Raw genomic sequence first — 22,277 nt, forward strand, 5'->3', positions numbered from 1 at the left:
TATATTCTTGACAAAGTTATTTCTCGCAATTTCTGACCAACAAATTTCCGTCTCGATTTATTACTTTAACAAGTGCCTGCATCACTCGCAGTCACGTTATGAAGCCACACTTTCTCGATGGCAGCGCGCATATTTTACACACACACACACACACACACACACACACACACACACACACACACACACACACACACACACACACACACACACACACACACACACACACACACACACACACACACACACACACACACACTTTTACTGCGAGCAGTTCAAGAACGCAGGCCAAGCGCAGCGCGGCTTCGCGCTTGCCCTTGTTACATCCTTGTTAGGTCGCGGAAATGGGATGTGGTGATCACGTGGTGCAGCACAAACCGCCGACGCCCAAAAGCCACAAGCAGTGCTGCATATGCGGCGCGCGCTTTGCATCGGTCGCACTGATGCAGTTATATGTTGCGCTCGCGGGGAACGGAGGCTGCGGTGGCCAATAAATAAATGAATAAATAAATAAAAGAACATATCAAAAAATACACAAAAGGAACAGTTCAGCCATAGTTGGAACGATTCAATATGAGTTTGCTTAAACTTCGTCCACTGCTTCAAACGGCTTTATTGTGACTGCGCTTAGAACATTTTCAAAATATTGCGCCATTCATTATATTACGCCAAAGAACGCTACGATTATGGATGCGCGCAGACGCTTACAGCGTTGCTGTGTTTAAGAAACTGCATCTGCTTGGAAATTTGCAAGCATGAAATTAAATAACGTCACAAGAACGTTAGAATTAAGCCATATGCAGCGAAGATTACACAAATCCGTGATGATACACCCATAATTGCAATCAGAATACAGCTGCTCCGTGTTTAGGACACATAACGAAATTAGCGCCCAACAACGATTTATGTTATAATGGTTAAACGTAGGCTGACACCGGCCATGGGGAATCGTATCGATTTACCACAATGCACAGCTAGTAGTTTGGCAAGACGAATGACTGTTTTGCTTGGAGGCTTGATACCATGTCGTTCATTATTTACTGCCTGTTACAGCGTCGCCTTCGCGATCTTCTCTGTCCTCCTTGGTGATAGTTTCATATCATACACACGCTGGTCGTCGTGTTGATTTTGCATATGCAGAATATTCTATACTGATACTTGATGCGTAATTACGTGCGATATATCTTTTGTGAGCGCTCGCTGCTGCGCGCGTGCTAGGGCAGAGACGTCTGTGACTGTGAGGCAACTCGTGGCTGTATTCTTCTTCCCACTTCACCATTTCAAAATAAGAATAAAGAAATAAAACCATAAAGGAAAACGACGATCCCCGTGATAACCGAACGATCGACCGCAGCGCCAGAGTTCCCCCTGGTGATTTTTGCAGGAAACTCTATACACTTTGCGACGCAAGAAACGCCGTCGGCGTACCGCCGCGCACGCTATGCGCAGCGCGCCCACGTATACACTTACTTGCACATGTGGCGCAGACGTGGCGGTTGTTGTGCGAAGAACGCACGAGGTCATCGACACGCGACAGATATATAATCCATTGTAAACCTCCCCACGCGCGCGCCCACAGCGCGGCGGCATTTCTAAACAGCAGCTACGAAATTCCCGCGAGCAGTCCTCCGGTTATGCGTTTCGTCGCGTTTGCACAGCGAACATCAACCAACTCTTCGCCTATAGCTAAGCCCGTGGTCTGAGAAAACCGCTAACAATAACGAGTGCAGCTTAAAAGAAGACTGCTAAGGGGAGGCACTCCAAGCAGCTTGGGTTGGCAACGCGTTCTTTCAAACTTTCGCTCAAAATTCTTTGGCTTTGAAGGGGAGGGACATGTCGCTTATCGGCATAGAAAATTGGGAGGAAGCCGAACCTCCAGCACGAACCTCGGCCGAGACGAATTGCACATTCGACCTGTTGGGAAGGAAGGTAAAGTGGCATCGCTATAATATAAACACACGCGTCGTGGTCGACTGCAGCTCGGGACAGTCACGCAAGCGCATCCCGCACAGAATTTCCAAATGCGTATGGTTCGTTATATATTACGGAACTCTTTTTTTTTTTTTTTTTTTGTGCGCCACCATCTTGGACTGTTAACGTTGCCGCTTTGTGTGTATAGCTCCTGCCAAATGCACGGTGTACTACTATACAGCCGATTCGTGTGCATGAAAGTAGTTGTTTCGGGTGCGTTCGGCGTTTCCCCGTCACGTCACTGCGCACAAGAACTGAGAAATGCTTGTGTTGACAGTCCAAGATGGCGGCGGCCACGCATCGAATGTGCCCACCCCAACCCAGTGCTCCATGCAAACGCAAAAAAAAAAAAAAGGTAACGTAACGAAGCGAAGCTCGAGCATGCATTGCAGCATCTGCGACTCCAATGCCGTTCTAAACAGCCTATCAAGCCACGACGACGAGCTCAAGATCAATCATAGAACAAGCCCTGCCGCGGCCAACGGCGTCCGGTACGCAACCGACGCCGGCAACTGCAACCTTGTGCTTCAAAAGGCAGCGCAGAGAAGGACAGTAACAAGGGGCCCGGGAAGTAAGCAGCAATTTTTACGCAGGAAATGGCGTCCTTAACGAACGAAACCGCCATGTTAATTAACTTCGCACGGGGGAACGCGGCTCCCTCCCTCTCCAGCGATCGCCGAAGGACGCCAGCAGCACCCTTTCTCGATTCCGCGGCAAGTGGCAGACAACACCGCCGTCCTCGGCGTCCTGCCCAGCCCAGCCGAGAGAGCGGGACGCGCGGCCAGGGGAACAACCTCCCTTCGCGACACGGACCAGCGGTCGCTCTCGCCGAAACGAGCGTGCGCGCGGCCCGCCCCGCCAACCACCCCAGCTCCTCTAACAAAAAAAAAAAAAAAAAAATTTTCGTATCGTCCTCCCCCCCCCCATTTTTTTATTTCTTTTTCGTTCGCATCGTATTCAGCCCGCGGCAAGCTCCACATTCCGAACGGGTCTTCGCCCACCGCGCATCGAGAGAACGGCTAATCCATGATGCATGCGCGCGCCTAGCGGAACCCCCGCCGAACATCCAAACACTGGCGACGTAGAAGTAAAAAAGGAGGGAAAGAGGGGCAAGTCGTCGTGAGGTGAAGCGGGGAAGAGGAATAAAAAACGGCATCGAAAGTGCAAGAAATAACGTTAAGCAGCGGCGGCGGCAGCCGGCACGGGACCCATTCTCCCCCCCCCAACCCCCCGCTCTCTCCCCTCAGCGTCTCTTTAGCGGGCGCGCCCCCCAACAGCGTGCTTTTCCGCAAGGATCCCCGAACCGAGTTCAAGCCGGGACGACTGCGCTGTCGCCGGCTCGGCCGGTGGTGGTGGTAATGTGTGCACGCGCTCGGGCTCGAGCCGGGAGAGGGAGAGACGACGGCCCCCCAAAATAGCAACGCGAGAGAGGCAAATTTCGGCGGGGTGTCCGCCCAAGCCCTTTCTTTCCCTTCGAACTCGGGTGTGGGAGTGAGGGTTGAGGGGGGGGGGGGGGGGAGGGCTGGCGACCGACCGAACGACCCCGGACAGAAGCACACGGCCCGCCTTGTTTCGAGGCCAACCCTCTCTCTCTCTCTCTCCACTCTTATAACGGCGCCCCAACCCCAACCGAGCAGCCACCGCCTGACGCTGGGCTGTGGGGAGACCCCGCGTCGGCGCTTCATCCTCGCCCAGTGCCCCCCATACCCAATGCGACTGCTATGCGTGGCGCCCCCCCCCCCCCCCAATGCGCCCCAAACCCCGAAAAGAACGGGCTCGCCATCGACGCTGTGCCCCTGAACAGCGGCATTGCGAGGCGACAGCGGAACACCGAAACGTTACATGTTATCGAGTGGCCATCTTGAAAATGTGTTTGCTGTAAAGTGAATTCTGATTCTGCATTAATTTTTTGGTGGTGTCTTCCATGGTGATGGTTTAAATGCACTCCTATGGCTGGGCACCAATTTTAGCTTTATTAATGCGAAAGCATTACATGCCCCATTTCGCGAAAATCCGTCAGCATAGCTGGCATGACCGAAAGATGGTACCAAAAATGGCTGACAGAGCAAAGAGCAAGAACACGTCAGGAAATGCTCGGATTAACATTAGATTTCTCAGAGACGCTCCTGTAAACAAAGTAAATTAATGGCTTCGAAAAAGAAATTTGGTAAATTTCACTCTAGGAGGCAATCAAAGCTGGTCCTCCGGGGTGCGAGACGAGCACGCTTCCCTGACGGCACGGTGGCTCCACGGTACTACTACTAGTGATCTATAGAAGGAAATGACGCTTAATTCTGCAACACTTGAGGGAGCACGGTGAAGTGTCGTCAGGGGAGAGGGAGTGGGATGTGAAAGTGGATAGAGGGAAGATGAGGGATAGTAAACTCCACCATGTGCAGAAGAGGACAGGTGGCGGTGCTCAGTAAAGGGCCCAGCGTTGTTGCAGGCACTCACAAGGTGGTGATCCCAGTTGAATCTACAAACTCCAGCAGGCTTTGCAGCGTAGGGAGCTGGGGACACACTGGGAATAGCAGGCCAGTCTCCATGGCTACTGAAACGTCATGGCCTCTGTAGGTGGTGATGACTATGGAACGTGCTTGCGCTAAGGATGGGCAGGCACAGAGAAGATGCTCCAGAGACTTGAGGTCCCTGTACCTCTTGCAGGCAGGCGACATGGCCCTTGGCATACAGCTGGGCCACAGTCCAGGCCCAACCAGTCCATAAGCGCAGGAGTGTGGCACGGTCTCTTCTGGAAAGTTTGCCTTCTGGAAGCGGCTTAGGAGCCTTGCCACTCGTGACTCAGGGGTTGAATTTCACTGAAGGGACTATAATGCTTTTGCATTCCCACATGTAAACAGTCTTAAGGATCTCTGCCAAATTTTTACTTGTTCATGACTGCTAGCGTAAGTTAAACAGCCAGCAGAATTGACACTCTGCACAAGTCAAGGAAGTGTCATCAGATGGAAAAAGTGTAGAAAGCTTTAAATAGAGCATCACAGTTTAAATGCTCATGCAAACACAGCTAATAGGTCATCATCGTCATCATCATCATCCTGGTTACACCCACTGCAGGGCAAAGGCCTCTCCCATACTTCTCCAACAACCCCAGTCATGTATTAATTGTGGCCATGCCGTCCCTGCAAACTTCTTAATCTCATCCGCCCACCTAACTTTCTGCCGCCCCCTGCTACGCTTCCCTTCCCTTGGAATCCAGTCCGTAACCCTTAATGACCATCGGTTATCTTCCCTCCTCATTACATGTCCTGCCCATGCCCAATTCTTTTTCTTGATTTCAACTAAGATGTCATTAACTCGCATTTGTTCCCTCACCCAATGTGCTCTTTTCTTATCCCTTAACGTTACACACATCATTCTTCTTTCCATAGCTCGTTGCGTTGTCCTCAATTTAAGCAGAACCCTTTTCGTAAGCCTCGAGGTTTCTGCTTCGTACGTGAGTACTGGTAAGACACAGCTGTTATACATTTTTCTCTTGAGGGATAATGGCAACGTGCTGTTCATGATCTCAGAATGCCTGCCGAACGCCCCCCAGCCCATTCTTATTCTTCTGATTATTTCCGTCTCATGATCCGGATCCGCCATCACTACCTGCCCTAAGTAGACGTATTCCCGTACCGCTTCCAGTGCCTCGCTACCTATTGTAAATTGCTGTTCTCTTCCGAGACTGTTAAACATTACTTTAGTTTTCTGCAGATTCATTTTTAGACCCACTCTTCTGCTTTGCCTCTCCAGGTCAGTGAGCATGCATTGCAATTGGTCCCCTGAGTTACTAAGCAAGGCAATATCATCAGCGAATCACAAGTTACCAAGGTATTCTCCGTTAACTTTTATCCCCAATTCCTCCCAATCCAGGTCTCTGAATACCTCCTGTAAACACGCTATGAACAGCATTGGAGAGATCGTATCTCCCTGCTTGACGCCTTTCTTTATTGTGATTTTGTTGCTTTCTTTATGGAGGACCGCGGTGGCTGTGGAGCCACTATAGATATCTTTCAGTATTTTTACATACGGCTCATCTACTCCCCGATTCCGTAATGCCTCCGTGACTGCTGAGGTTTCAACAGAATCAAATGCTTTCTCGTAATCAATGAAAGCTATATATATATATATATAACAGTTGGTTATATTCCACACATTTCTCTATCACATGATTGATAATAGGTGATAGTGGTAATAGGTAGAATTGCAATAATTCAAGCATAATTTTGACCTGGACGTGTTCAGAACGCGGTACTATCTTACGCACTTTTCTGGTTTCTGACACTACATATTTTTTTTATTGTTAAACGAACTGAAGCCTACTGTACAACAGATGACAGGCACAATAAGGTTTTTGAATTTCAAGGAACACTTAAAGAAGAGCTATTTGCATGAATGACAATAACATTTCTAGCAATGGACATGAAAGTGTGCATGTTAACAGTATCTATGAAGCTATGCAACCAATATACTCATAAATAAAATGCCTTGTGGCATTGCTGTAGTTTAAGAACTTACACCTCTTCATTTTGTCCAGATTGCAATGACCCCAGGGTTGCTGTAAATTGTGCTAGACAACTTATGTCAGGGTAAATTTCTGAAAGCCCAAATGGATTTAGCCTTACAAGGGGCCTGTTTGGTTTTCCTGTATTGGTTTATGCTACATTTAGATCAATCTAATACTCTAATATTATATAATACACAATCACAGTGGCTTTGCTGTTAAGAAAATCAAAACCACAGTTAAACAATGCTTGGCATGCACTGGTGAACACTGTAGCCAAACTTACGAACATGTATGTACTATTGAATGTGTTCCGTGCTCTATATTATCGTTTTCATACTGCCTTTTTTTCTCCATATGAGTTAATGTCACTGTGTACTACCAAATTGAAACAAGTAAAGTATCACAGCCTACCACAATAATATATCTAAACTGCACAGCAGTTAGGACAATTAACGTGAATTTTCTTTAATGAATATATTAAAATTCGTATTTCTTTAAAATAACAACTACCAAATAACTGTAACAACTTAGAAACTATAAAAAGAAGTGTGAAAATCTGGCTAAAGACAACTGATGGAAAGACGACCCCTTCCACAGCAATGAACCAGTTTGGCTATAATACAATTTAAAAATTTAGCTTCCCTACTTTAGATTTTGTGTAGCATTCAGCCCACAAAGCCAATGGTGACAGCGCATCTGCCATTTTATTTTTTGCATTTAAGACTCCATCCAGAGATATAAGACAAGTTCAATGGGCACTGCTTGCAAACAGAGCAGAGGGCCTGTGGTAAGAAGAAAGAGGAAATAAGGACAAGGCAGGTGGCAGCACAAAGCCTGTGCTAGTCTCAAGCGTGCTTCTTCCCATGCAAGTTAAAAAATGACACTAATTGTGAGCCAATGCATCATCAGCAATGAAAAGCTACCATGAAGTGCCTTTTTGAATAGTGAGAAGTAACATTAATGCCCAGGATGCAGCATCAACGTGGAAACTCGCCACACAATATTGCACCTTCATATGTGTGTTTATGCAACGAAAAGCAGTGTACACCATATCAAACATAAGGAGAAGGTTACTTTGTAATGGTTATGCCATTTTGCTGCTAAGCTTCAAGGCCACAGGTTGAATCTTAGCTGTGGCAGCTGCATTTCGGTGGGGGCGAAATGCAGTCCCTCAATACGGTGTGCTTCATAGTCAGATCTTGGTTTTGGCATGTAAAATCCCAAAATCCCCCCCCCCCCCCCCCCCGTGTATGTGGAGATGCTGTTTCTGGCATCTAATGCTGACATGTAAATGAAAAATGGGGTTTTCATGTTTATAATATGCCAGTCGTGACACGAACCGACTTGGAAACTGATTGCCCATGATAGCCTTAAAGTCTTAAGGCAGGATATGAGTCAGTACAATGTCAGACAGTCTTACAGATCACTTTTGATAGCGGCTGTTTGTCAGCATAGATGTTTGTTACCACTATCAGCCTACACTATGTACATTACAAGATTAAGGCCTCTCCCAGCGATCAACAATTAACCCTGTACAGACGTGGGTACCACAAATTGATTTCATAGTACCAAATTTTGGTCATTGGCAGAGCGAGTTGCTCGGAAAAAAGATTCTCGGAATCATAAGCACAGCTGCACACTGAAGGTAGTCACCATAATGCTCCATGCATATCTTGTAGAGGGCAATATTAAGAGTCCCAAGCATGAAGAATGCAATGCAGGATTATTCACATTCTCAGGAAGGCACAGTGACCTATGTTTTCAGAATAATGTGAGCTCTGCCATGCTTGCTGTTTATGTGCATTACAAGCTGTGTGTCTCCTCCTTCATTGCATTCACAAAGCAGCTGTAATCATAAGAATTTTATTGAACATTCCGTCAACATTGTCCTTTGATATTTGTGCATAGAAGAGTACATTAGTATTGCCAATCTGACACACACAAGCAATAGCAAAGGTGTATAACAAAGGTGAAACATACCATGAAGATTGTAATAAGAAACATTCCATGTTTATCTGTTAAATTAGTCTTGTCAAATCCATTTTGTGTGTCCTCTCCATTGCCAAGGCAGTCCAGATAGATGTTGGCCTGCCCTTCACAAAGCACTTGATGAAAATTTAGCTCTTCCAGGCAACCAAATGTTCCTGTATTAAATGACTGCCTTCTTTTCGATTTCACTGCAAAATGGCTTCATGGGAGCTGCTTTGCAACACTTCCTACCTAGCTATTTTATGCGCTAGTGCCATGTGCAGAAGGAATGTTGATGCTAAGCTCACTCAGTCTTCCTTCATTTCATTTTATTCAAAGAAGCACAAAACGAACACCACCGCTAGTACATTCACAGTGGCAGCTGCAGTCCAACAACCCAATTATTCACCTCCTTGTTCTGATGTCATCACGTTAATTTGCTTCTCTTCAAAGGGACAATATATAAAGAACAACACAAAGTACTTTGGCAAAAGTTTGGTCACTAGCAAAGAAAATGATAGCCAACAGTCGCAGGTGCAATAGTGGGCCATCCTTCTGATGCTGGCACTCATTTGTGTTCTTGTGACGTGTGACGTGTGTGTGTGTGTGTGTGTGTGTGTGTGTGTGTGTGTGTGTGTGTGTGTGTGTGTGTGTGTGTGTGTGTGTGTGTGTGTGTGTGTGTGTGTGTGTGTGTGTGTGTGTGTGTGTGTGTGTGTAGAGCTTATTGGAATTTTCTTATCTTTTCCTTCTTCATTCTTGCATGAGTAGGGAATTTGTGATTGCTGGCTTAAAGAGGCCTATTTTCATATTTTTGTTAATTCAAAATAAAAATATAAAATAATGGGCTCTGTTTCCTTTCTTGAATTTCATGTTTGAACTGCTGTGCGAATTGCTGTCATGGACATTAAAGCATGGATGCACATTTGGGGCGTTCTGGTTTAGAAAGAATTCTCAAAATTCACCAGGTCAAGTCATCGGTTTCCTTATAATGCAACCTTTCTTTATTGATAAACTATATATGGCGGTTTTATGGTTTCATGCAGATGCTGTCTATCCAACATAACATTAAGCCTATCATTCTTTTTCTCTTGTGTTTATGTTTTTTCAAGCTTACCAGAACTACACTGCATAATGGCAGAATTTGCATTTCTAGTGGAAGAGGGAGTATGGTGACTGGGAAGGTCCACAAGCACACAAGTGGTCAAAGGCAGAATCAAATATAATTTGTGTAAGCAGTGGATGTGTCTCATCAGAAACAAGGAATGCACACTGACAGTCTTTCTTCTCACGGCTTTCATGTTTCTTGCTAGGCTTACTAGGGGGTGCAAGTGATAACAGTGAAATATGTTATACAAGAAGAGACTCAGACATACAGAGGACAGCAGGTGGGCACTTGTATTTGCACAGACGTGGATTCTCAGTGGCAGAAAAGAACCGGAAAACCAATTGCTGAGTATACAGGGCAAGAAGGAAATGTTCTACAAAAAATTATGCTGATCCCACACACTGTGGGAATCGATGTAAGCGAAGCTTTCTGAGCCGTTTGCTTTGAGTGACAATTATTAGTGGCAATGTTGATGACGAACATTTCATTTCTTCGACAATTTGTCCAACACAAGAGTGGCGAGTTGATGTTAAACATTGCTTGCACCACTGCTGTTTGTCCGAGTAGTACACAAAACACAAAGGGAGAGGCGTTTGCTTGAGGCGTTGTTGTGGGCCATATTTCATAACCTCTGACCGTTATCATTGCTTCACATGACGCATCGAATCGTGGCAGAAGCGTTAAACTTGAATTACGGAGCTGTACGTGCCAAAACCACAATCGGATTACGAGGCAGGCCATATAGTGGCACACTCCGGATTAATTTTAGCACCATGGTGTTCTTTAACGTGTCCCTAAATCAAAGTGTGCGAGCGTTTTTTATTTCGCCCCTGTCGAAATGCGACTGCCTCGGTCAAATCCGCAACCTCGAGCAATTTATTTTTCAGAAATAGCAGAAACGCACCGTGGTGCCGTACCTTGAACTTCAGTTTTTTCCAGCATTTCCTTGCCTTCTCAAGTCACCTTTTCTCTACCCCCCCCCCCTTTATTTGTATGGGAATGCGAGCGAAGAGTGGCAAGGCTATTTCGCAACTGCGTCGGTTCTACCCATTCCCTGCCCCATCTCCACCTCCTCCCTTTCAGACTATCTAGCTTCCCTCTGGACATGCACGTCGGTAGAAACGTATGCGCTTGTGGGGAGTCTCAGATAATTACAGCTGTCAAGAGGCTAATGTGGCGAAAACCCGGGAGCCCCAGAGGGTATTGTGCACATTCGACGCAGTGCGGTCGAAACGATGTCCTCACGTCTCTTTTCTTCTCTGCCATGCTCCTTCCACGTATATACACTCTCTGAACCACCCCCCGACGCGGTGTGCCGGACAGCAGCAGCCACAGCAACAAAAGGCAAAAAAAGCTTCACTTTGAGTTCTGTGTTGGGCACGCTATTTCACTGATTTAGCGGGAACCCCAAAAGTTGCCCTAAGAGATTTGCGTAAACAAACATGGTGGCACCCATCGAAGCGACAGCTCTAACCTAGACCAAACTGGGTTCGATTCGTGAGAACGCTTGAAGTTCGCAAGCTAGGAGAAGTGACTGCGGTTATCGCTTTCTCTCAACTAGCATGCGTTATGAAGACTGATTGTGGATTTTATGGCTCGTAGGCCTAACACGGCTTAGCTTGGCTGGTGAAGGCACATAAAGTTGGTTACTCAAAACTGAGCGCAATTGTGTGCTGCCTTCAGAATAACCTCTAAATTGTAATTAAACGTGAATACACGAAAGTCAAAATTACCGTTCTTATCATAAAATGTTATATTTTATTTAATTACTTCTAATAGCTTTTCTATGATGCCGTAGTGGCGCTGTCAGCGCAAAACGCTATCCGAACACGCAAAGCCCTATTCTAAAACTTTAGGAGCTTTACCCAAACCAAGAATATGACCTGTGTATCATGTAAGAAGCACTAGGGAGACTACACATATCTGAATTGTTAAAATGTTAGAGTACGTGCATCCAAACGTAGATAAAAACGTGGTCGGTCTCCATGAAACCTGCAAGCTTAATGGCGGTAACGTGAGGGTAAACAGCACAGCGAAAATAAGCGAGAGACTTGAGACTTTGTTAATAAGCGCTAAAACGAAGGGGGACAAGAACAAGAAGTACACAGGACACAACGCTAGTTGACACTAGCACTGCCAGTGCGCTTCTCATCCTCATCAAGCGTCATTTTACTGCTAGTTAACAATGTATCAAATCTAGTATATGCACCAACTAGCCTTTCTTTTCTAATAAGCAAGAGGCATTTGGAAGCTGGGCAGCCCATAAGTAGAGAACCAGAATGACTGAATAAAGACTGGTACATGGCAGCAACATGGTGTAACCATTCGCTTATTATAGATATCAAGGAGTGGAAAATAAAACATATGACATTATAATGTTGCATATGAACTTAAAATAGTATGTTAGAGTGTGGTAGAATGGGCCCCTTTCCAATGGGGAATTCTCATGATCATCATCACATAAATGAGCTTTATGGCGTACGCTTATGTCTCGGTGGTCACTTTTGCAAGTGACGGTCAGTACACAGCCATGTCACAACTACATTACAAAATGATAATTGTGCTGAAATATACGGCTTTAAATAAGATCCTAGTGGTAATAATATAACGAAAGCTTGTATTCCCCATTCTCAACTCCTCCAATATAAGATCGATTAACTGATGAGAAACAAACTTTCTGAAAATACCAGGCTCTTTTATAATGTCTGCAACTTCGACTAGCGGCGTTTTTTGTTCCTAAAAGTTATATCCTTTTATGAACCGCGCCATCTGATTGCGAAGGATTTTATGAAAGCGTGAGTTGTTTACATCCTACACTACTGCAGCTCCCATAAAACCAGGTTAAAACTGAGCCATGAACGTCAGAAACGGAAGCCCAAAATGACAATGTAGAGACACAAAATGTAAATAAGTGAGCAAATGTACACATAGCGAATATTCACGTACGACACAAATGTCAAGCGTAATACATGCCTACCACGGCCGGGCGAATTGAATGCACCTTGCGGCAACACGTACGAAAAAGAAGTCGAACGGCTGAGCTGTGAAAATTTCAATAAGCATTGAATCAGTTTCCATGCACGCATTTGGTAGCGCACACACAGCGATCGTGTAAAGCCGAGACCACACGTACGCTTGCGGACGCGCGCTAGCTCGCGTCCGCGCGCCTAGCGCCTGCCGCGCCTCGCGAGTAATGGTGGCTTGCATCCACAAAGACGCGCGACAGCGCGCGCTCACTGGGCTCACTCACAGACGCCTCGGCAGGCGCTGCTTCGTACTTTGTTACTGACAGCGTTTCAAGATGCTTCGATATTTATAAACGTAATTGTTATATTTTTATATCTGTTAGATCAGTGCAAAAAGGAAGGAAGAACCACATTCTTGCACGATATAAATCTGCTTCACTGAGAGTTGAACGCTCCGCGCCGTAGCTGCGTAGCCAGGCGCGCCGACGCGAGGCAACCCAAGCGCGCGATAACAGAGAGGAGCTGTTTCCCGAGATCACGCCGCGTTTCGACGCGTACGAGCCATGCTGCACCGTGTGCGCATGCGTGGGCGCGTGAACGCGAGCTTGCGCGCGTCCGCAAGCGTACGTGTGGTCTGGGCTTAATGAAAAGCTAAAGACAACCAGACGCAAAGTGGCCGCACGCCAAGTACCACGCAGGCGCGAGAAATCTGGGTGACAAAATCGGAACAGTCGCCAAAACAGATCCCACTAATCAGGTGGGGCCGCGCGAGGACACTTGACAGCGAAACCAACAGAGGGCAACGTTTACGACTTTCCCAGCGATCACGGAGACGTTATTTAACGGCACGGACGCACGCGCGCCGCGGTACAGCCTGGGCACGCAGAGAGGAGCCGCAGCAAACAGGTACGGACAAGACCTGCCCACTCGCGATCCGCCGCCGACCAACACCCAAAAGCGCAGAGCCTGCAAAGCGCTCCGAAGACTTCCGTGTCATAAGGTCACAAGCGCGCGTCTTTTCTGGCCCGCGCAACGAACGCGTTTATTTCCTGGCGAGAAAAGAAGCCGATGCGGCACAGCCCGATCGGGAGCTTTTATCTAGGGCGTGAGAGATACCGCGCGAGCGTTACGGCACGCGCACGTAACAAACAAGTCCCGTCGGCGCGCTGCGGGCCCCACTAGCCCTAGCGCAGTAGCAGACGGTGAAAGTATCGACGGCCGGGGCGCGCCGCCACGCGCGTGTACAGGGGAGAAACGGCGCGACATGCCGTTGTTTTCACTTACCGTAGTTGTCGCCGGGGCGTCGGGTACTCCATTGGCCATCGACGACAGGATATCAGCGACGGACAGCCGCAGATCGGCCGACTCGCTCGTAGCGCAATACATGGCGACTCACAACTGCTCACTAGCAGGCCACCAACAAGAACGGCAAGGGACGCTGGCGCCGGCGTTCGTGGGCGTCCGCAGCAGACGACTACGCGGAGCCCGGAGCCAAGTCGCTCGTGGTGTTCGCGCTGTGGCACCAAACGAAAGGATGAGTCACCCGCGGTGCCCGAAGGTTGAGGGAAGCCCTGCCGAAATTCTGACCAAGCGGTGACATCATCTTCTCAGCTAAAAATAAACCAAAAACGACGTCTGGAGGCGGATCACGTGCCCAACTCTGGTCGCAACGTCACCGCAAATTGCACTGACGCCACGCGCATCACGAGGTTTTGCTCCTCGCATCGCGGTGAAGTTTCGTACTCGTTTCGAACGTTCTAACGCCCGATAAAGGTCGTTAGTTATGCCTATAATTAACAAAGTTCAGTAAAATTTCGTAAACTTTACGAAAACGAGACTTTAGTTCGCACCACGAGCGATTCTCACTTCCATGCCCATAAAAGGCAAGCTATGAATCACGCTCCGACGTCACCGAAACGTGAGGCCTACGCTGCGTTTCGCGAGAATGGCCAGGCGTTACCGCGAAGCGGGGAGGGCTCAGACTGGCTCCGAGGGAGTGGTTTAGAAATTGGTTCGGCCCCTCGCGAGGAGCGGGCCAAGGCTGGCGAAGGCCACAGGAAGGGGTTGCGCGTACGGCACGCGTTCGCCTCCAATTTTTCTCGGAACTGCACCGCCGTTCTTCGGAGAGACAAGAATCAATTTGCTGTTTGTTCGCTGTCCTTCGCCGCTGAAACGGTACTTGCCTCGCACCGTTCCGAAGGATTGCGCGCATTCTGGAAAGTTGCGCGATCGCTGTGAATGAATGAGTCACCCTGACGCACGACGAGTTTGTAGTAGCAGATCAAAACTTTTATTCCGCAGTCGCAGAACGTACACACTTAAAGACGCGTGCGACCTACCATTCTCCCCATCAGTATATATGTACAATGATTACGTAATAGTACTTACTAAAAATCGAGTAGACACATAGTAGCAAGCTGCGTGTTCGACTCAAGCAATAAAAGAATTAAATACACGCACGAAAAAATATAAGTACAGAGACTGTGGCCACACTGAAACTAAAATGAAACTAAAATCTGAGACAGAAACGAGATTAAAATCTCATTTTACAGGGTGACAAGAAAATCCATTATGTATATTTGTAACGGTGCTCACAGCAAGTAAAAGAAATTGACCACAAATCTACTTCAGCAACCTCTGTTGGGCTTTGACAACGAACACTTGCCGGTTCTTGTGGCATATCCTTGCGAGTCAGCTGCAGCAGAACTGCAAATAATATGGCAAGTTGGTGCTTCTTCATACTGTGGATTGCAAGACACACGCAAGGACAATAAAAGAAGGCAAGGACAGCATGAGCGTAGATTCTCAACTGGTATATTTGCTGAAAGGCACGGTGATTTATACGAATGGCTATGCTAACATGCTAGCAAAATATGCCCTATTGATCTCTTTCGAGTAACACCTAATAGTAAATGAAAGTCAATTACATAAAACCATAAAACTTGACCGAAAACATATCAAACAAATATCATTTTGTGCTGGTGAATCTTACACATGTACTGTGCAGTTACACCCCCCCCCCCATGTTGTTTTTCTGCCAACAAAATAAACGGCTGACAAACACAGGTGTTTCCCATTAGCCCGTGGCAAATTGCATGTTGGCCAAAGTGGCATGGCCACATCAATAAGATGGGGCCAACTATTTTTTTTTTACAAAGAAACAATGTGCGTATCTCTCCAGCGCATAGCTGCGGATTCACTTACAGGCAATGCCAATGCTAAAATAGGATATTCTCATTATATTTTTTGGTTATTTCTTTCAATCCGCTGCCACCAGGTGGTGTTGAAGGAGATGCATGGCAAACTTGAATAACTCAAGCAGGCTAGGTGACTGGCATCACCTTTCCAAGGGGATGGCAATAAGTCATCATCATCACCACCTTGCAAATCGCTGTGTCTTTCAATAACATGCTAGTTCAGAGTTAGTACTCGTGTCGTTCATGCCTTCCTTCCTTGTCTGTGCGTCTTGTGTAACCCACAGAACGAATAGGGAGCAGTTGTGGCCATGGGGGACACACTAATCATAACACAACTCAAATTTTTCAATTTCGTCAAACTCCGCTGCCATCTTGTTCACCCATTCGTCGAAGTCCCTCTGAAAAAGCAAAAGGAAAAAAGGCCTGCTGAGAGGGGCACCATGAGTAAGTCAAAGACAAGTCTGAGCCAAACACTGAATTCCACTGTATGGTGGCAAAAAGGGTCATGACAAGTCTACCAGGAATAAGTTGGAATTCATGCGACAGTTTTCTAAACAGTGAAGAGGAGAGGGAGGAAATGAGAGAAAAAAGGCAGAGAGGTTGACCGGAGTAACTGTCCATTCGGCTACTTCACCCTAAAGGAAGAGGAGAGGGTAGCAAATATGAGGAGGAAAGTAGACATATGAGGATCTGTTCGCACAAGTATGAGGAAATCAAGTGATAAGAGTTAAGAGGGTTTGATATTTCTGGGTGAAGCAGCCACGTTTGAATGGAAGTACAATGTAAAAATTATCCTGTACCAAGCTTTGGGTGCATGCCAAGGAACCCCAACTGCTCAAAATTAAGCTACAGTGCCTGTGTTCCAATATTTGCCATAGTGGGCTAAATGGGCAGCCAAGCATAAAGCCGCCATCTAAAGTTTTGTTCTGATTCTGATGAAGCCAACAAAGAAAACAGCATCAAAGTCACTAAGGATGCATGCTACTTTGCTGTCAAAACAAGCTGGCAGCTGAGCGGCCCGTGTAGAAGCTCAACAGACGGCTCATCCACACTCAAGAAAGGGTGGTGAGGCTTTCTGCTGTTTTTTTTCCTGGGTTCGCATGTGCAAACTGTCAAAACATAGCATTAAAAGCCAGCCCATCACCAGGCCCCATTGCACATTTATATTATATCTATGCAGGAAGCTGTAAAGTGCTGCCTAAGGAGTGACTTAGCAAAATAATTTGTGATATCGGTTCATACTTGGAAGAGACAGAAGTAATTATCTGTCCTGTTATCATGCCACAAGGAGGCAAGCATCACTGCCAATGGAGACCATCACTCCCTCTGCCTCTAATAGTGCTCCCAAATGGTGTTCCTTCTCTGCTTTCTCTCATACTAGAGCCGAGAAATATACTGCGGTGTTGAGACGTGCCTCCTTTTTTCCCTTCTCTTCATTTTTTGCAGCAATCTTCCTCATTTTATGATTGGTAATGGCGAGTGATGAAACATGCACTACAAAGAGGTATTTCTGTGTGTGACCGTGACTCTCTGGCTGGGAGCAGGTTTCCTTGAGAAAAAAGCGCACAGTGTTTGGCTTGAAACTTAAGCTGTTTTTACAGCGTGCAGCACTGTAATAATTTACAGACAAGATCGTCAACACATCACGTATATGTTACGCTTATTTATTTAATGTTGCCGAACCTGGCGTGGGGAACTTTCATGAGCTTTTTTTTGTGTGTGAAGTAAGGTGGCATCGAGGTGGCATCAAGTTGCAGAGACACATTGCAAGACCACTCATATACTTGGCACTGAAGCTGCCTTCTTAGCTGTCATTGCAGGCAGGCTTCAATGCTGCTCAGAAGTGGAGCCTAGTCAGTGTCTCCCACAGCCACTGTGTTGTTTTGAGATGTTATACCTCATCAAACAAGTGTTTAATCAGAGAGAAGCAGTGTTAGTTAAAATGAGATGGCAACAAATAAGTGGTTGGTTTCGACAGTGGCAGTCCATAAGCCAACCAAAGTTTTTTGTGTGAGCAAGCACCTGCATCAATGGACTACCCACAATTGGCATCATGGTGGTGCGACAGGTAGTAACATCACTAAAATAAATTTGTCAGCTGACTAAGTTCGCAGACAAAGCCTTATGTGACAGCCACACTTTATGTTATGCAAGACAATAACACCATAAAGAAACACTCCGCAAACATGCATATGCTGAATCCTACATAAGGCTTCAGTTATATAATTCTCTAATACCCCTGTCACATGCATGCTTTCAAAGAGTGTCCAAACAGAAGACAAATGAAATACGAGTGCCCCATCGGCTCCCTTCCACGAGCTTGCTCAACAGAGTCAATCCCAATACAAAAATATGATCCCAATTTGGCTCCATTGCAATCAAAAGTACCTGTGTAACGCAGGTATATACTTAAGAGGAAGCTTTAGCTCGGGCCCAACTCCGACGCGGCCTATTCAAATACATGTAAAACGCAAAAACGTTTTTATGAGATAACCCCTGGCCGATTTTGATGAAATTTGTTGCATTTGAAAGAGAAAGTTAAATTCTAGTGACTGTTGGAAGCGGAATTTCGATTTAGGACTTGAATTTTCTTAAAACGATTTTCAAATATTTGACCGTTTGAAAAAAATAGAAGCACGAAGTTAACAAATTAATAGCTCTGCATCAAGAACTCATATCGCGGTTCTGTAAACGGCATCCATTAGATCATTCAAAGCGGACAAATTCAATATGTCATTTTACATCTTACGTGAATTTGTTACGTTGGTTACAATGGTTTTGCAAAAGTTGTATTTCCCCTATGATTAAATTTTTTTATATTCATGTGTAACATATAAGTTTTGTCCGCTTTAGACGTACTATTAGATGCGATTCACAGAATTGCATTATCATTTTTAGTGGTTGAGTTACAGAGTTGTAAACTTGATAGTTTCGTTTTTTGAAAATTTACGATTTTTGCCAATTTTTAATAAAAAATTGACGGCCTAACTCAAAAATTCGAAACCAGCAGTCACTAGATTTTAAGTTTGTCTTTTAAGTGCAACAAACCTCGTCAAATTTGGTGCAGTGGTTGCCGAGGAAAACGAATTCTCCTTTTACATGTATTTAGATAGGAGCACTCGAGCTAAAGCTTCCTCTTAAACTAGATTTTCATTTGCTCCTAAAACTGCACTAGCATTCTTTCTATTGCTCACTCTTCACACTGAAGCACACTCTTCATCTTACACATAAAGGGACCTTGAAATAATTTGGCAGTTTTATGCAAACACATCAATTCCACAGGGGAGGTCTATGTGGACATTAAAAACTAACTTCAAATGCCCAGTGTGAACCCTGCAATTAATAAATGAAGTTTAAGGATATCAAATTCCTGCCAATAAAAGTGACTCCTCTCCACGCATTCCCTCCTGCGCCTTTTGCATTAGTGTAGAATGGTTGAGTGATGTTAATTTGAGTGAATTATTGGGAATATTTTATGCGTGCCATTGCACAAACACTCTTAACAGTATGTGTTGTAGGGACCCCTTGGAGCCCCGTGTCCGGTTTGCGTGCGACGGTTTGTGGCCACTTGCCCATGTGATCACTGTGGAAACGCTCACACTGCTCCAGTCAATCAGCGGTGGACAAAATGGTGAGTTCATTAATAAGTGGACACTTACAGAAAACATCTCTACGATTTGCCGGTGAGTCAGCGAACCTGCTGCAGTGCCTCTTTGAGTGCAGTGGGGAGCGTGGATCACCTACATCTTTTAAACTTTAACCAGCCGGGAGTGGACATAGGAATTTTTTACCGGCATAAAATAAATGTACCAATACAAGAACACAGGTGACTCTACAAGGTAATGGCTGACTTCCACCAGAGAATGCAGATCTTCTGCTAGCCTCGCGACCATTTGCTGCAGCAGCTGCTCTCTCTATGCATGCATTTGTGTGTCTGTTCGTGGAAAGGAGTAGTACGCAGGGTTTCTTCCAGGGGGGCCAACCCCGATCTAACACTACTACATTAGGCCTGGGCTTCAATATAAGAAAAAGAAGAAAGGAATAAAAATAAGACATGCAAGGGAAAAATAAGCCCCGGCTTACTTTGCCCTTGTAAATTCATTATTCCTTTTGTTTACACCATTTCATTCATGTAAAGGTTGTACCATGCTTCCATTTGATCACTTTCAACATGTATCTTTAAAATGATCACCTCACATAAATATCCGCTCCTAAAAGTAACCAGAAACTTTACCTTTTCTTTTAACAGAACAAATTAGGGTCAAGCCTGACCCCTCCTCTTTTCATTACTCTGCAAAGTGAAGCCCAGGTAAGCAAGAAAATGGCAAAGGTAAAACAGTACTGAGAAAATTGCACCAACTTCCATGATATAAAATGTCCCATTTGCAATTTGTAAACTGTCGCCAATCAATAATAATAATGGCTAATTATGGTACACTTCAACATATAAGAAAATTAAGTTGGGCTGACTTAGCTGAATATTCTTGCAGAACTCACTGGTGCTACCAACACTAGTTTACAGGAGCGTGGCGCCCTCTCTATGCAAGCATCTGACTCAAAGCAGGCAGTAGCATGTAAGAAAACATTACCTCGGAGATTACTGGTGCACACCTATGAACACCCATTCAAATATGGACAACTTGAAATAAAAAAAAAAAGGGGGGGGGGGGGGGACCAGCTCTTTCTGTCATGATTCCCTCTGCAACTAAGTCACCTCTTTAAAAAAAAAGTGGCTAAGTATTTAAAAGAGCAGTCTAGCTGTCTGACCTGACTGTGTTAAGCCTTTAAGGGCCCTTTAGATAGCATATTTTGTCACCGCTGTGCATGACAGTGCTAAGTGGATACAACTGTGCAATATACAACTGCTACTGTGTGATCCTCCTGTTCTCAAAATGGCCACAATGCTGTACTACTGTCTACTGAGCATCAGGCACAACAGCTACATTGAGCATCAGGTAAGCCTTGATACAACTGGCCAGGATGGCCGCACCTGAGGTGCTTAATGTTGTTGCTAAAAAGGCTGTAGGTGAGGGCAATTAGTTACATACGAACTAAAAACACAGTGCCTTTTGTGTGCGTCCTTTTCATGCCTGTTTCTGTCTTATTTCCGCACTTTTCCCCAACGTTTACACGCTGTCCTTCTTAAACGCACTCTGCTTTAGCACAAAACAGTGTGTTTAAAGGGACACTAAAGCGAAATAATAAATCAGTTTAGACTAATGAAGCATTGTTTGAGAACGCTGCAGGAAGTCATTTAAAAAAAATAGCTTGATTATTAGATGAGGAAATGAAGGTCCAAGTATCAGTATTTGAATTTCACGCCGAAACCACAGCGCCGGTACGTCAGCGTGACGTCAGGGATACCAAAGTAGGTTTTCGCATTTGGGCCGCGTTGGCTGAATAAAGGTTCCCGAAACTTGCCATGTTTAATATTTGGTTTCTTTAGAACACAATGTAGTCAATCTGTACCGCTATATATAATTAGTAGGCCCTAGAAGGTACCACCAAAATCCAAGACATCACAGCCCCCAGGTGCGGGAACTCAAGTAGGCGTCGCCACCCGTATTTCGTTTTTGCGCTTTTTCTGGCTTACCAAACGTCTTATCGTTGTAAAAGTGTTTTTTGGTGCTGTAGAACGGTAATTTACTGATGCAGAAGAAATCATTTTTCACGTTAGTGTCCCTTTAATATTAAACTAATTCAGACTGTTCACAAAAGCACGACTAGTGAATGAACTAACGCCACCTCAGAATGAACCACAGAACTGCACAGAGCATTACGCTTGTAGCATTACCTCTGCATGCTTACCAGGAATGTTTTCATACATATGACTGACGGCAGATTGCTAAAAAATTTTAAATTCTATAAATTACTCCCTTCTCTGGACTCCTCGCGAAGGCAATCATAAAAATGTAATTGTTGAGAGCGAAATAGTGTGACATCAAAGATGCTAGTGGAGACGCATCTTCAGAGCAGCTACAGGTGCCTTTGCCAAAACACGGCTGAGAGATGCAAGTGCGTGTCCCCCACCTAGCGCCGGCGTCGACGAACGTGGGCAAACATGGGCGAACGTGTGAAATTTTGCAGACGACGGGTGTCTTCGGCGTCGTCAGCGCTTTGGTGGTTCATGTTAACTCCATAAAGCTGGGTACTCATGATTTATATCACTCAAAGGTTGTCCACGCCTGCTGGTGGGAATATTGAAATCCGGAATTGGGCAGTGGAAATCACTAAGGTAGCAAGCCACATTCAAGAGTCAATTTTCTTTTCAAAAAAGTGATTTTTCGTTTTTTACATTTTATGTATGCTCAAAATTCAGCAAGATGTTGCAAAAACATCATCTTCCTATCATCATTAGTTTGGTGTTTTGAATGAGTTTTCCAACCTATACTCTTGTATAGTGAGAATCAGTACCATTTCTTTTATATAATTCGAAATACTTTTTTTTTTTCATTTTATGCTGTCACCGAGCAGCCACACGAACAAAAGGAGGCTCTATTGCATCTCGTAGAGGCTCCAGCTGTGAAGCTGGTGCATTTTAGGCTTCTGTGTAGCTTTGACAGCTTTCA

General features: G+C 45.5%; 2 protein-coding genes across 4 annotated transcripts in view; both read right to left on the minus strand.

The window, feature by feature from the left end:
- LOC142588317 (uncharacterized) overlaps window positions 1-14,134 on the minus strand; it is a 94,977-nt gene extending 80,843 nt beyond the window's left edge. The window contains exon 1 of one of the 2 annotated variants that reach the window (XM_075699926.1): window positions 13,796-14,134. In XM_075699926.1, coding sequence (XP_075556041.1) covers window positions 13,796-13,897 — 102 coding nt within the window. In that variant the 5' untranslated portion in view covers window positions 13,898-14,134. The remainder of the gene's footprint in view (window positions 1-13,795) is intronic. The other variant, XM_075699925.1, reaches the window with a different exon arrangement.
- Window positions 14,135-14,778: 644 nt separating this feature from the next.
- The window catches only part of LOC142588319 (uncharacterized), a 30,920-nt gene continuing 23,421 nt past the window's right edge, over window positions 14,779-22,277 (minus strand). Inside the window, exon 6 of one of the 2 annotated variants that reach the window (XM_075699927.1) lies at window positions 14,779-16,106. In XM_075699927.1, the coding sequence (XP_075556042.1) occupies window positions 16,029-16,106 (78 nt within the window). In that variant the 3' untranslated portion in view covers window positions 14,779-16,028. Of the gene's footprint in view, window positions 16,107-19,954; window positions 20,000-22,277 lie in introns of those variants that run through there. The other variant, XM_075699929.1, reaches the window with a different exon arrangement.

This window comes from Dermacentor variabilis, chromosome 7, assembly GCF_050947875.1.
Source record: "Dermacentor variabilis isolate Ectoservices chromosome 7, ASM5094787v1, whole genome shotgun sequence".
NCBI classification, from domain to species: Eukaryota; Metazoa; Arthropoda; class Arachnida; order Ixodida; family Ixodidae; genus Dermacentor; species Dermacentor variabilis.